The sequence below is a fragment of the Suncus etruscus genome, chromosome 15 (genome assembly GCF_024139225.1).
Source record: "Suncus etruscus isolate mSunEtr1 chromosome 15, mSunEtr1.pri.cur, whole genome shotgun sequence".
NCBI classification, from domain to species: Eukaryota; Metazoa; Chordata; class Mammalia; order Eulipotyphla; family Soricidae; genus Suncus; species Suncus etruscus.
In genome coordinates, this window is record NC_064862.1 from 21,268,955 (window position 1) to 21,283,996 (window position 15,042).

The following is a 15,042-nucleotide window of genomic DNA, read 5'->3' on the forward strand; positions in this document are numbered from 1 at the left end:
CAGCAAGCACTGGGGGCTCAGGAAGCCTTTGCAGGATGATTAAGACCTGCAGGGCCCATTTGAAGCTCTTTGACTTTGCTTGCTCCCCGCTGGGTCAACACTAATTCGCCAAGAGAGGAGGAAACAACAACACAACAAAACCCCAACATTGCCCAGACCTAGAAGGGCAGGAGTCTAAGCAGGGGCAGGTGTTGGGGTCCCAGAGGTTTGCGGGAAGTGAGAGGAGAAAGGTGATGGTCTTTCCTACCCTCAGCTCAGCAGCTGGCTCTTTCCCACCCTGATTAATCACGCCAAGTTTCATCAGACCCACATTATTCAACCTTGTCGGGTGTATTCAATATTTACGAAGGTCTGCATTGCAGATGGGCAGAGGGTGTGGGAGCGTGAGGGAGCCCAGGCCGCCTCGGAAAGGTGTTGCGAAACAAGAGGACATGAAAGTCAAGTGTCTGCCAAACACCCAGCCTGCCTTAGCACCTTTGCACCCAAGTCCTTTCCCTACACATGGGAAGAGGGCTGCCCTCAGGTGCTGGAGAGCAAGAGCAGGACCCAGGAGATGCTTCTTCTTCTTTTTTTTTTTGGTTTTTGGTTTTTGGGCCACACCCGGCATTTCTCAGGGGTTACTCCTGGCTGTCTGCTCAGAAATAGCTCCTGGCAGGCACGGGGGACCATATGGGACACCGGGATTCGAACCAACCACCTTAGGTCCTGGATTGGCTGCTTGCAAGGCAAACACTGCTGTGCTATCTCTCTGGGTCCCAGGAGATGTTTCTTGAACCCACAGCATCAGCCAGGCGGGAGACAGTGAAGAAGGGCCAGACACTTGGTACATCGAGGCCGGAGAGATATAATACAGCAGGTAGGGAGCTGGCCTGGCACACGGCAGACCCAGGTTCAATCCCCAGATCCCAAAGGGTTGCCCCAACACTGCCAGGAGTGGTCCCTGAGCACAGAACTAGGAGGTATGTGTAAAGACCTCTGGGTTTGGTCAAAACCGAAGCAAAACAGACAATCAGGAGGCATGGGAGAAAGGTTACCCATCTCTTTCCAGGAGTCCACCAGAGACTTGGATGGGTGTAGGTCTGAGCTGAGCTGCCTGGACACTGGATGGGGGGCTGGATGATGTAGTGGGGGGCATTTTATGAAGGAGCTCGAAGTTTTGGTCTCACAGTGAGTTGAACCAGAGAAAAGTTATATGTGGGACCAAATCCTGAGTCTCTTCTTCCACGGGGTTAACTTGGGATCCTAGACGAGAATCCATTTTGTTTATTTGGGTTTTGGGGGTCACACTTGGCGCTCAGGGGCTATTCCTTGTTGGGTCTGGGAAGGGCAGATCAAGCCCCATCCTGTCAGCTCCCCCCCCAGGTGCTAAGCCTGGTGAGGCCGAACCCTTGTGCTCAGGAGCTGGGAGTGCAGAGATTTGAACCAGAGTCAGCTACAGATCAGGCAAGAACCTTTCTGACTCCCCAACTAGCCAACTACTCCCCAAATACTGCATGAGCCTTTCTGATTCCCACCCCACTGTGACTCTGGGTGGGGAGGCAGGAGTGACCCTCTGTGCTGAGGTGAATTCCTTTACCGACCATGGCGAGTCCTGTTGGTGTCTTTCCTGGAGCCAGTCGTCTGGACCCTGAGCTCCCGTGGACAGAGCTTGCCAGAGTGGAAAAGCTCGAGAGATGCCTTTGAGCTGTGGAGGAGGAGGGGACACAGGGACAGCCTTATGCTGGGCTTAGCTGACAAAATCTCTCCCTGTCCACAGCCAAGGCCACCAGCACATGAGATTTTGTTTGTTTGTTTTGTTTTGTTTGGCCACACCCGGTGACACTCAAGGATTACTCCTGGCTCTGTGATCAGAAATCTCTCTTGGCTTGGGGGACCACAATCATCTTGGGTCAGCCACGTGCAAGCCCTACTGCTGCGCCACCACTCTGGCCCCACGTACATGAGATTTTTTGTTTGTTTGTTTTTGGTTTTTGGGCCACACCTGGCAGCACTCAGACGTTACTCCTGGCTCTATGCTCAGAAATTGCTTCTGGCAGGCTCAGGGTACCATATGGGATGCCGAGATTTGAACCACCGTCCTGCATGCAAGGCAAATGCCCTACCTTCATGCTATCTCTCTGGCCCCCGAGAGATTTTTATCAGTGCCCAAGAGGGGTCAAGGGTGAGGCTCTGATGAGCAAGGTCCACTACCTAGATACCTGGTCCCTCAAGAAAATAAATTTAATTAAAGAGAGCCTAGGAGGCCCCTAGATGTGGAGATGGCCCTTCTTGATTGCTAGGGACCAGTGTCATCTTCTGGGCTTTGGCTAACTGTGAGAGCCATGTATGAGGGTGACTGTTATTCTGGATTGGGGGCTCCTGGCTCCTGTACCTCCCTCTTATTCTTCCACCTGGCCTGAAGAGTTAGAGCCCCATTTCCCAGATGAGGCAAGTGAGAAAAGTGGGGGGTAAGCAGTGTCTCTGGTTTCTGAGAGAAGGGCTGCAGCAGGGGCTAGGAAGGGCAGATCAAGCCCCAGCCTGTCAGGGACGTCTAGTATCTAAACCTGGTGAGGGTGGGCAGGGGGGGGAGGGGGAGGAGCCAAACTTGCCTCCCCTGTTCTAAATCCAGAATCTTCCCCGACCTGCTCCTCCCCTACCCGAGAGCTTGAGTCCACCCAAGGTTTCTACCCCTGGCTCACACTTCTTGATTTCTACTGGGCCATACAAGGCCAGAATCTAGACTCAGAAACAGCAGCAGCATCTCAGCTTTGAGAGAGAAGTCGGCTCCCAGGGGTCAGTTCTGAGCTCAAGAAAGAGCCAACCTCAAGGCCAAGGGACCCCCTTCCTCCGTGAACTCAGCAGTGCAAGGAAAGACCCTTCCTGTACCCCACATCAGCTCTGCTTGGAACCCAGGTCATTGCAGAGACTGGGCTGGTTTTCCCTCCCTGGAGTTCCCCCGGGAAGTCTGTGTCAGCCCGGGTGTTGGTTCTGCCCGATCACCCAGCCCTGCTTCTGTCTCTGCTCAGAGCTCAGAAAGGTTTGTGTGCCACAAGAGTCCTCTAATGGCTCCATCCCTGGTGAATCCCCAGAACAATGTGTGTTGTTTTAATTATGTTCACTCCTTTCTTCTGCCTCACCTCCTTCTGCCCCAGGAAGATGGTTGAAGGAGGAACAGGACTGCAAATGCATCTTTGGTTTCTCAGGGGAGCAGCTAGAGGGGGAAACAGGCAGGAGTGGCAGGAGTTTCTGGGCCCATTTCCTTCCACTCTGCCTCTTTGCATCAATCAAACCATGATTGTCCCTTTGCCTCTTACTGCATTTAAAGAAATAAGGCTGGAAGCTGAGCAGACTACTTAGTATATGCTCCACTTCATAGTTCTTATGATGGATGAGTAGGAAAGGAGGGACAGTAGATCAGTCTTCTGTAGATCATGCGTATCCATTACAGATGACATGGCAACATGTTACCCGTAAGCATTCCATGTTGCAGGAGCTGTGTGTTTTATGTCTAATATGTAAATTATACATGTACACATCTATATACCCTAAATGCTCTGGGAAGAGGAAAGCTCTGTGTCCTCCATACCCCTGTACCATAGCTCTGCTCCTTTCTCCCTTGTCTTCCTCAGGAAAGGATTTCTCTTTTTTTCTTTAATTATTGTGGTGTGTGTCTCCATGCAGCCCAAGAGACTTGAGTATTTCTTTTGGCAATTTGGGTCTTGGTAGAAGGCAGAGGGTATATCAAGTTACATAATTGGGGAAGAGATTCCTTTTTTTTTTTTTTTTTTGGTTTTTGGGCCACACCCGGCGGTGCTCAGGGGTTACTCCTGGCTGTCTGCTCAGAAATAGCTCCTGGCGGGCCCGGAGAGATAGCACAGCGGCGTTTGCCTTGCAAGTAGCCGATCCAGACCAAAGGTGGTTGGTTCGAATCCCGGTGTCCCATATGGTCCCCCGTGCCTGCCAGGAGCTATTTCTGAGCAGACAGCCAGGAGTAACCCCTGAGCACCACCGGGTGTGGCCCAAAAACCAAAAAAAAAAAAAAAAAAAAAAAAAAACCAGAAATAGCTCCTGGCAGGCACGGGGGACCATATGGGACACCGGGATTCGAACCAACCACCTTAGGTCCTGGATCGGCTGCTTGCATGGCAAACACCGCTGTGCTATCTCTCCGGGCCCGAGATTCCTTTTATCTCATATTTAGGGTTCAGGGCCACTCCTCGTGTAGTTCCAGGACTGCTCTCAGCTCTGTGTTCTGTGGTCCCTCCTGGAGGTGCTCAGGAGCCCGTGCAGTGCTGGAGATCAAATTGGGGTCACAAGGGGCTGGAGTGATAGCACAGCAATAAAGTGTTTGCCTTGCACGTGGCTGACCCAGGACTGGTCTAGGTTCAATTCCCGGCATCCTGAGCCTGTCAGGAACAATTTCTGAGCGCAGAGCCAGGAGCAACTCCTGAGCACCGCTGGATGTGGCCCCAAAACAAAAACAAATCAAACTGGGGTTCCAGAGTGATCGATATCACCCTTTTATGCAGTCCTTCCTCTAACATTGACACTCATTTCCCAACCTCTCGAACACCAGTTTCCCTGTATAAATTAGAAATAGGAGGGGCCGGAGAGATAGCATGGAGGCAAGGAGTTTGCCTTGCATGCAGAAGGATGGTGATTTGAATCCTGGCATCCCATATGATCCCCTGAGCCTGCCAGGAGTGATTTCTGAGCATAGAGCCAGGAGTAACCCCTGAGCGGCACCGGGTGTGACTCAAAAACCAAAAAAAAAAAAAAAAAAAAGAAATGGGAAATGAAATAGCTTGGTGCAAAGTGTTAACAAGTGTAAAGCATCCTGAAACTGGGTGAATGCTTATTTGTATTGGGGTTCCTTATAGGAGTGGGGGAAGGAGAAAGGAGGAGACAGGAGGGTCACAGAGTGGCAAGGGTACCTGAATCTGAGAGCCAGGGTAACTTATCGAGTCTGGGCGAAGTCAGTCCCAGAAAATTCTCTAGATCTCAGTGTTCGCCTCTGTGAAAGGAACTCACTGGTATCTCTAAATGTTTGTTCTACCAGTCTACAGCAAGAAAGTCTCAGAGAGAGGGTGTCTAAGTCCTAGCAGCTCAGCTCCTCTATACCCCCTTTTCCCCTGGGATGAGAGCCCTGAAGGCTGGTGCTCTTGGAAACAGTGCTCGCTCCACTCCGGGGCGCTGTTGGCTACTTCTGGGGGGGGGGGAGACAGGGAGAGAGACAGGAACTTTGGTTCATTCCATTCTCACTTTTCATCTGTTCATCTTCTTCTGACCCTTGTACCCCCCTCATCCCCCAATCTGGCGCCAGGAGGCCAGGCGAGGAGGGGAGGGCGGATGGAGACACATCTTCAAGATTTATTATTCATGGGAACAAAGAGGAGCTTTTCATTCTTTCCAAAGTCAGCTCAGATTTCTTAGACTCCATGCCGGGAGAAGTGGTGCTGGCTGGACTGACTGGGACAGGAGTGACCTTGCTAGTCAGAGAAACACCATCACCCGGTGTCTGACTTGGGATCTGGAAGAGTGTCCTGGGGAGGGGGCGTGTGCCCTTCCAGCTCTAGGCTGTCAAATTTCTGCTTTCCAGTGGGGTGGTGCTGCTCCAGCACTGATTTGATGCACCAGTCCCCCACCCCACCCCAGTTCCAAATCTGTCAGCCCTGACCCAAGTGGTACAGGGATTCCAATGACACTGGTGGTCTTTTTATTTTTAAACTTTATTTATTGATTGATTGGTTTTTTGGGACCACATCTGGCAGTGCTCAGGGGTTACTCCTGGCTCTGCGCTCAGAAATCACTCTTGGTAAGGCTCCAGGGACCATATGGGATGCCGGGAATCAAACTTGGACCCTCTCGGGTTGGCTGCATGCAAGACAAATGCCCTACTGCTATGCTATATCTCTGGCCCCGACACTAGTGGTCTTGAAGGCCTGATAAGATTCATTTCCAGTCCAGCTTAGTCCAAATGCATTTCCCACCTCCAACCTGGACCCGAGTGGCAGCCAGGGACCATTAAACCCAGTGACTTGTCTCAGAGCACAGACCTGTTCCATCTCATCCTTTCTTGTCTGCACACATGCAGAGACCGAGGCTGGGCTGGACAAGCCATGCAGCAGAGGTAATTGTGCAATGCCCTGCAGATATCCAGTCGATAGCATTGATTCTGGGATTTATAATCTGATGTCAGGATGGATCGACTTGAAGCTTCCGGAGCTCATAAACCCAGGGCAGGAGGAAGACATCGGGACCATCGTCCCAGTGAGATTGATTCCAGACACTCTGCTCAGCTTGTGGTGGGTGAATTCATACATGACACATGCCCTGCATGTTCCTGGACGAATGACACCTGACTCAGGGCTTCTGTGCCTTCATCTGGAAAAAGGATGACAGAGGATTCCCAGGGTCCTTAGGGAGGTATCCACAGGCTGTTCTGAGCATCATGCTAGAAGTTGCATGTGAAACTCGGAGATTGGTTCCTTGACAACATTGCCTGTTTACAAACCAGGAACAAGTGAACCCCAAATTTTAGTGTCTGGCATGATAGACTTGGCTCCTCAGTCTTGCCCCTGGATTCTGTGAGCTCATGGGGCTGATTGCCCTGCAGGGGAGCTTTATCATCACCTGCCTGAGATGATGGAGGCAGGAGCAGTGTGTGTATGTGTGTGTGTGTGTGTGTGTGTGTGTGTGTGTGTGTGTGTTGGAAGTGATAAAGTAGGTATGGCTTTAGACAATCTGCCTGGGGACTTTTTGCATTTCTCCAAATGGGAACCTGGGACTGCACTCCTACATCCCCTCTTGTTTGGGGAGAGAACAGGGCTACCAAGGTGGTAGTGGGCAGCCAGAATGCTTGCAAGTGGCATCACGAAGGAAACCAGGGGACTGGGAGGGGGAGTCGAAGATATAGTACAGCAGTAGAGCTTTCGCCTTGCACGCGGCCAACCTAGGATGGACCCGCGTTTGATTCCTGGCATCCCATATGGTCCCACGTGCCTGTCAGGAGTGATTTCTGAGTGCAGAGCCAGGAGAAACATCTGAGCACTGATGAGGGTGGCCCGAAACTATAAAAAAAAAAAAGGGGGGGGGGGGCCCGGAGAGATAGCACAGCGGTGTTTGCCTTGCAAGCAGCCCATCCAGGACCAAAGGTGGTTGGTTCGAATCCCGGTGTCCCATATGGTCCCCCGTGCCTGCCAGGAGCTATTTCTGAGCAGACAGCCAGGAGTAACCCCTGAGCACCACCGGGTGTGGCCCAAAAACTAAAAAAAAAAAAAAAAAAAAAAAGGAAACCAAACACCATGGCTGTCACCAAAGGCTGTTCACCTTGTACCATTCTCATTAACCCCTGCCATCCTCAGGGGTTACTCCTGACTCTGCACTTAGGAATTGTTCCTGGCGGTGCTCAGGGGACCATATGGAATGCCGGGGATCAAAACCGGTTGGCCACTGGCAAGACAAATGCCCTGCCTGCTGTGCTATCACTCAGACAGTCTCAACCCTTGTCAGCCTTGGAAAGAGCAGCAGGACATTGGTCCCAGCCCTGCACCCCCAGGAACTTTGCAGAACTGCCAGCTGAAGGTGTGTTTGGTTTCAGCCGTTGGGTCTTCCAAAAAAAGGGGGTGAGGGGCACTGGGTCTGAGTGGAAGTGTTGGGGCTGTTGGTACTGTCCTCATGGGCTTTTCAAAATAAGCCTCACCCCTAAATCGCACTCTCTCCTTTCTGTCCACTGATCACCCCACACTCCACCCTCAGCCCTTTCTCTGTTCCTCATATATTCCATCTACATGAATGTCTCTGAGTCTTTGCACCCTCAGGTCTTCGTTTGTCCCTGCATCTTAGATTTTCTTTCCAGGTGCAACCCCAGGACCCTGGTTCTCCTGACAATTCTCTCCATCCATCCACACATACAGAATCTGTCTGCAGCCAAATAGATTTAAACTTTTCCCAAGTGCAAGCTCACACACACACACACACACACACACACACACACACACACACACACACTTTCAGAGAAGGGACACATTCGTCTTTGTTTTTAATTAATGCCAGCTCTCTCATCCTGACTATTAATACCGCCACCTCATTTGTCTTATTAAGTACTTAGTTTTGCTTTTAATTAGTGCTGTTTGCTGCCACTGAATTTTAATCTTCGGTGCAGGTCTCAGCAGGCCTTGGTGAAGATGCTTTCCAGTTTTTTCCTGTCCTGCGAGGTCTGAGCTTGAGTAGCTGTGGCCGGAAGAGAGGAGAGGAAAGCTGAGGGGAAGGCTAAAGGCTGGTGCCCTTCCTTTTTTAAATTTCCTTCTGGTTTCAGTCCATCTTTATTGTCCTTGAGATCTCAGCTGACTCCGAGGCGACTAGTCTGTAAAGACACAGAGAGGGCTTAGGTGGGTTGCAGAGGTGCAATTTTTATTCCTATGTGACTTGAGATTGGGGGGTGAAAGGCTGACTCCTAGTAACTTCTAGTTATTATTGACTTTTTTCTTCTTCTTATTTTTATTGGTTTTTAATAAAAGGCCATGAGAGATTCAGGTCTGGCTGGATCCAGCATTCCAGTAGCAGCCTCAGAAATCAGTCTCTCTCAGCTTGACTTTTATCCTTCCTCATGTGGTGACTGAAGTGACCAATAGCTTCAAGCTTCTGTTTTTCCTACTTTCTACTTCTTGTACTCCAAGTACTGTATCAGTTGTCTTTTTGGTTTTGTTTTGTTTTTTTTTGTTTTTGGGCCATGCCTGGCATTGCTCAGGGGTTATTCCTGGCTGTCTGCTCAGAAATAACTCCTGGCAGGCACGGGGGGACCATATGGGACACCGGGATTCAAACCAACCACCTTTGGTCCTGGATCAGCTGTTTGCAAGGCAAACACCGCTGTGCTATCTCTCCGGGCCCGTGTATCAGTTGTCTTTCCTGCATCTTTGCAGCTTCTTCTTTTCTTTTTTTCCAGTTTATTTATTTTCTCATTTATTTATTAATTGATTGGATTTTGGGCCACACCTAGCAATGCTCAGGGGTCACTCAGGGTAACTCCTGTTACTTTCTGTGCTCAGAAATTGCTTCTTGGCAAGCTTGGGGGACCAAATGGGATACCAGGAATTGAACCGGGTTCCTCCTGGGTTGGCTGCATGCAGAGCAAATGCCTTATTGCTGTGCTGTCTCTCTGGCTACTGCAGCTTCTTCTTGACGATGCTCATGGACATGGCTGAGTAAAGAGATTTAGCGAGGTCTGGCATAGAGGCTTGTGAGAAAAATCCTAGCTCTGTCCTTTGCCACCTGGGTGGGTATAGTACTTACCGTATTTTTCATACCAGAATATGCACTTTTTCCCTCCAAAAGATGAAGGGGAAATGTCTGTGCATCTTGGGAGCGAATGCCGCCTAGAGCTGAGACCTGAATACAGGGGAAGAGAGCAGACACTAACCACTTGACATCTGCAGTGTGATGTGCCCTTTATTGCCCAGACATGCCACGTAGGATGAGCAATCATGTTAATGCACCTTAACCATCACATATAGAGCTTTTGTTTAAGACTATTTGATTGCTGCTGAGACATTTTTTAAATATTAACGAAAAAGTATTTAATTTTTTTTTTTTTTTTGGTTTTTGGGCCACACCCGGCGGTGCTCAGGGATTACTCCTGGCTGTCTGCTCAGAAATAGCTCCTGGCAGGCACGGGGGACCATATGGGACACTGGGATTCGAACCAACCACCTTTGGTCCTGGATTGGCTGCTTGCAAGGCAAACACCGCTGCTGTGCTATCTCTCCGGGCCCCAAGTATTTAAATTAAAAAAAAAATTTTTTTTTTGTTTTGTTTTGGTTTTTGGTCCACACCCGGCGATGCTCAGGGGTTACTCCTGGCTGTCTGCTCAGAAATAGCTCCTGGCAGGCACGGGAGACCATATGGGACACCGGGATTCGAACCAACCACCTTTGGTCCTGGATCGGCTGCTTGCAAGGCAAACGCCGCTGGGCCCGACCAGATGATTCTTATCTTTCCTTTTTTTGATATGGTGAAGCATATTAATTGGTTTGCATATATTTAAAACCATTCTTGAATCCCTGAAATAAATCCCACTTGATATTGATATATGATCCTTTTATTTATTTTGCTTTGTGTTGGAGCCATACCTGGCTGTGCTCAGGGTTTATTCCTTGCTCTGTAATTTAAGAGTTCAGGAATTTTAGTAATTTAGGAATTACTTCTGGCGGGACTCAGGGGACCATATGGGATGCCAGGGATTGAACCCAGGCTGCCCATATGCAAGGCAAACATCCTACCTGCTGTACTATCGCTCTAGATCTCAGCAGTAATTTCTTTGCCCTTGCCCTCATCACTGGGCAGTTGGACCATATTCAGGTATTTGATGTCATGAGCAGTCCCACAAACATTTGTTAGTGTGGCTCGGTGCCTGAGTACTTTTCTCTTGGTCTAAAGCTGAGAGTAATTGTTTTTTTTTTTGGTTTGTTTGTTTGCTTTTGGGCCATACCTGGCAGCACTCAGGGGTTACTCGTGGCTCTGTGCTCAGAAATCGCTCCTGGCAGGCTCGGGGAACCATATCGGATGCCAGGAGTTGAACCCAGCTTCATCCTGGGTTGGCTGCATGCAAGGCAAATGCTTTACCGCTGTGCTATTTATCCAATCTCAAGAGTAACATTGAGCCTTATGGCAAAGAACTGTTAGGCTTTAATACATCCCTGAGTTTCCCCCAAGCAGTGGCACCTACCTCAAACATCACACAGAGACTTCAGTCAGTGGCTTTTTGTCTATTCCCAGAGCTGAGCAACTATTGTGTTTCAGGACAATTTCATTACCATAGAGAGAAATCTCTTAGCTGTCACCGTCATCATCATTGTCATCATCATCACCACCAGAGCTTTAAGACTTCCCGCCAGGCCCTTAATCTCTGAGCCTTAGTTTCCCTCTGGTGGCTGGCTAATATATGGGCTAGGGAAATAGAGTTGCTCTTGGGTTTTCGTCCTGGTTCCAGAACTTTCTGTCATGTAGCTTCACCTCTCTAAGCTTCAGCTGCTCCATTGGTAAAGTGGGCCTTGTGAGGAAAGGAATTGTCAGGATTTTAAGGGTTCATGCACCTGAGATATGTCCCAAAGAGCACAGAACCTTTGGCCCTTGTCATGGAGAATTCTTTCTCCTGCCAAGTGCAGAGAAGCTTGTGTCTGTTACTTCCCTCCTTCTGATGGCAAGCAGCCTCCCAGGTCATGTTCTGTTTCTCCACCCCTTAGTTTGTGAGCACTGAGCCATCACCCCATTGGGGTGTTGCCGATTATGCTACTTTGAATATCTGTGTGCTGGTTTCAGTGCGGACTTAAGGTTTCATTTTTCTTAGGGAGTAGAATTACTAGGAAGACTGTTGGACAAGGTGGTACTGTTGGGATTTGCGCCTGTCCAGCCCTCCCTGGCAGCTGTCTGACACAGACCGAACAGAGATGTGGGGAGACCCACAAAGAAATCCCCATTATAAGCCTGCCTGGAGGGTGTGGCCGGGCTCAGAGAAGTCGCTGGGTATGAGAAGATGAATACTTTTTGGGTGGCCCTCAACTGATAGAGCAGTGCCTGTCAACCTCTTTCTGGCCCCCTCCTAAGCTTGCTTCCTTCCTACACACCCCAGTTCTCCCAGTTGGCCTCTAATCTTGTGCATCGGTCACTTATTTACAGTTTTTACCTGTGGCTTGGTTTGAATATCAAAAGGGTCACTGATGGGTGTGAGAACCACCGGTAGAGAACATTGAAACACTAAAACCCAAAGCTGACTCCAGAATTTACAACCACAAATTGGGGGGGGGGGTGAAGCCTCATCCCGCCCATTCCTGGGAGGGGTCTTGGAAAAGGTAGATAAGGCCTTTGACCCAGGGGGATTAGGCCCATTTTTGGTCTTTGGGTCAGCATGAAGGTCAAATGGAAGATGGCTGAAAGGAGTTAAGATGCAGGGCTAGCTAAGAATAGCAAATGCTTAAAAGGTTATGATATAGGCCACACATGTGGTGGATAGGGCATGAATAAAGTTGATGCTTCCTGATGCCTGTCTCTGGATGAGTCTGATTCCGCCGTTCACCTAAACCTGGGACCCGCCAGCTGAATGGGGATTGCAGAGCCACATGGCCTGGGATGGCAGAGAAAAATCCCTCCATCCATCCACCTCTATCCAGCAACCATCGTTAATTATTTAATGCAACGGGGGGGTGTGTGAATGAAAGTGTATGCCTGTGTGTGTTCACATGTGTGTATTGCATATGTGTTCACATGTGTATTGCATGTGTTGTTTCTTGGGCTGCCAAGGAAATGAGGCTATCTTCGACAGACAGCCCTGGGCTAGTGCTCAGATCTCAGTGTGTGCCTGGACTGTCCGATCCTCTATGTGGCAGCAGTTGGTAGTGGGGAATAGGAGGAGCAGGATCAAAGGGAAGGAGCACCCCACACCAGCCCACTCCTGCCCCCAGGGAGTCCACCCTTCCCAGCAGGGCATGAACCCTCCTCATGGATGGACCCCAGTGAAACTCTCTCCTTGAGCACAGGAGCACATATTCAGCACAGGAACTTGGGGACAGAGGTTCAACGACTAATAGCCACATTCTCTCTGGGTTGGTGTTTTTCAGGCGTCCCGAACTCTGCCATGACCGACACTGTATTCAGCAGCGGCTCCAGCCGGTGGACATGTCCCAGTGACAGGCCTCTTCAGTCCAAGTAAGTCTTGAGTTCTCCTGTGGCCATCAGGGTCCAAGATGTCTCGATCAGTGATTTTCGAGTGGGGAAGTGAAGCAGTGTGACTTTCTTTGCAGAAACATCTTGATTCTTCGCATCACTTTGATAGGTTGGAACCACCAGATTTAAGCTCTGAGCTCTTGATTTTAAAATAAAGAGGTCACAGAGCGGAGACAGCATTGCTCTGGTGGTCAGAGGCAGACCTGGTTCTGGATCTCAGTGACTGATAATTGATGGCAGTGTGACCCTTCCAAGGTTCCTCTTTCCTCTCTCTGGACCTCACTTCCCTTATCAGTTAGAAAAAAAAGTTGGACCAGATCTTAGGGTCTGAGAGGTTAGTCCCTGGCTGGCTCTGACTTGAAAAATGTGTTCTTGTTTTTAACACTTAGGGTCCCTCATTTAAAAGTGGGGACATGTCACATCAAAGCCTGGATTTCTGGCTTCTCCTTAAGTACTAGAAGCACTGACAGCCCCAAACCTGTTTCATGAGGCAGCCACTGGCAGGAGCCCAGAAGATGGGCTCATATTATCTATCCACAGTCCTCACTGTTTCCTCTCCTGTTGCCAAAAGCCAGCCTGCACCTGGCACTTGCCCAGCACTTGTGGTGATTTCGGGGCATTGGAAACTGGGTCCTCCTGTGAGATCATGTTGGGTGGCATTCACACCCCAGTTTCAGGATTCAGATCCTAAGTAGGAAGGCTATTTGAGAAGATTATCTTTTTTGGAGGGGGTGAGGGGACACACTCAGCAGCATTCACAGGTTACTTCTGGCTCTGTGCTCAAAAATTACTCCTCGCAGGCTTGGGGGACTGTATGGGATGCTGGGAATTAAGCCTGGGTCAACCAAGTGCAAGGTAAATGTTCTACATGCTGTGCTATTATTCTGGCCAGAATATGATCATTTTTGGACAAGGAAATGGCTTGCTCTAAGCATGCGAAGAGGATTTTAAAACAAGGATATCTCCTGATTGGAGAACCACATTTGTCTTTCCAAAGGAATCCTCTGGCCAAGGCAGACAATTTCAGCTTCCCAATTTCAGCTGAAGGGTAAAAAAAAAAAAAAAAAATTACTGGTGTTATTTTTCTCTACACTTACTCTTGAAACATGGATCTCTTTATTTAGCAAGGGCATTTTTAGACCATCGGAGGATGTAAAGGGATGATCAACTCACACTTCTCATGAACACATGTAAAAATTAATATAATGAAAAGACACCAAGTTATTAAGCTGTAGCCTCACCAAGGCCCCAAGACTGAGTCTGAGACTTTGAGACTTTTTTCTCCATTTCTTGGAGCTCAGCTGTGATACAAGGAATTACAGACCAGCAGGCAGCTGACTGACACTTTCTCCTTGAAAGGATCTCAAGGTTGAAAAATAATGTGCGTCTTTGTGATTCAATATTCCTTTGCCATTTCTATTGCCTTCATTTCTGCTCCTATTTCATTATCCTTTCTCCTTCATTGGGGTTTATTAGCCCAACTCCTCAGCCTACTTCCCACATGCATATAAGCTTTCATTCTTTTCTAATATGGAGGATTGAGTATGAATAAGCACCAAATACCACATTCCTACGATCCCCCAAACTCTCAGATATTGTTTTCCTTCCTTCTCATTCCTATAGGCTGCAATCTTTTTCTCAGAATCCTTTCTTTCAACCCAAGAGGTATTGAGAGGTGCAGTTTAAAATTCCCAAGCATTTGAAAGGACTCTGCCCTATCATTATTTTTGGTGGTTCATCTCTAAATTGCATTGTGATAAAAAAAAAAAAAAAGCTCAGTGTAGGGGCTGGAGAAATAATACAGCAGGTAGGGTGCTTTCCTTTTATGCCATCCTGTGGTTCTTTTTTTTTTTTTTTTTTTGTCTTTGGGTCACACCCGGCAGTGCTCACGGGTTACTCCTGGCTTTCTGCTCAGAAATAGCTCCTGGCAGGCACGGGGGACCATATGGGACACCGGGATTCGAACCAACCACCTTTGGTCCTGGATCCGCTGCTTGCAAGGCAAACTCCACTGTGCTATCTCTCCGGGCCCCCATCCTGTGGTTCTAGTCACAGCCTCCCATATGGTCCCCCGAGTCCCTCTAGGAGTGATTCCTCAGTGCAGAGCCAGGAGTAACCCCGAGCATCCTGGAAAGCCATCTGCCGACCTGTTGCTTTGAACTGTGCAAGGTTGCTGGTCTTGGCAATGATCTGCTAGGTAGGAAATAGAGTAAAAAGCCCATTTTCTGATTATTATTTGTGAAATCAAACCCACAAGGCAAACAAATGGATTATCCGTGTTCCTGGTGCTTTTAACTATAATCACACAGATGATTTGGGAGCACAGGGGATGGAAAAGTGATA

General features: G+C 49.0%; 1 protein-coding gene across 1 annotated transcript in view; it reads left to right on the forward strand.

Annotated features, from left to right (window-relative positions):
- The window catches only part of RPH3A (rabphilin 3A), a 70,599-nt gene that overhangs the window by 11,356 nt on the left and 44,201 nt on the right, over positions 1–15,042 (forward strand). The window contains exon 3 of the mRNA XM_049789388.1: positions 12,594–12,681. Coding sequence (XP_049645345.1) covers positions 12,611–12,681 — 71 coding nt within the window. The 5' untranslated portion in view covers positions 12,594–12,610. The remainder of the gene's footprint in view (positions 1–12,593; positions 12,682–15,042) is intronic.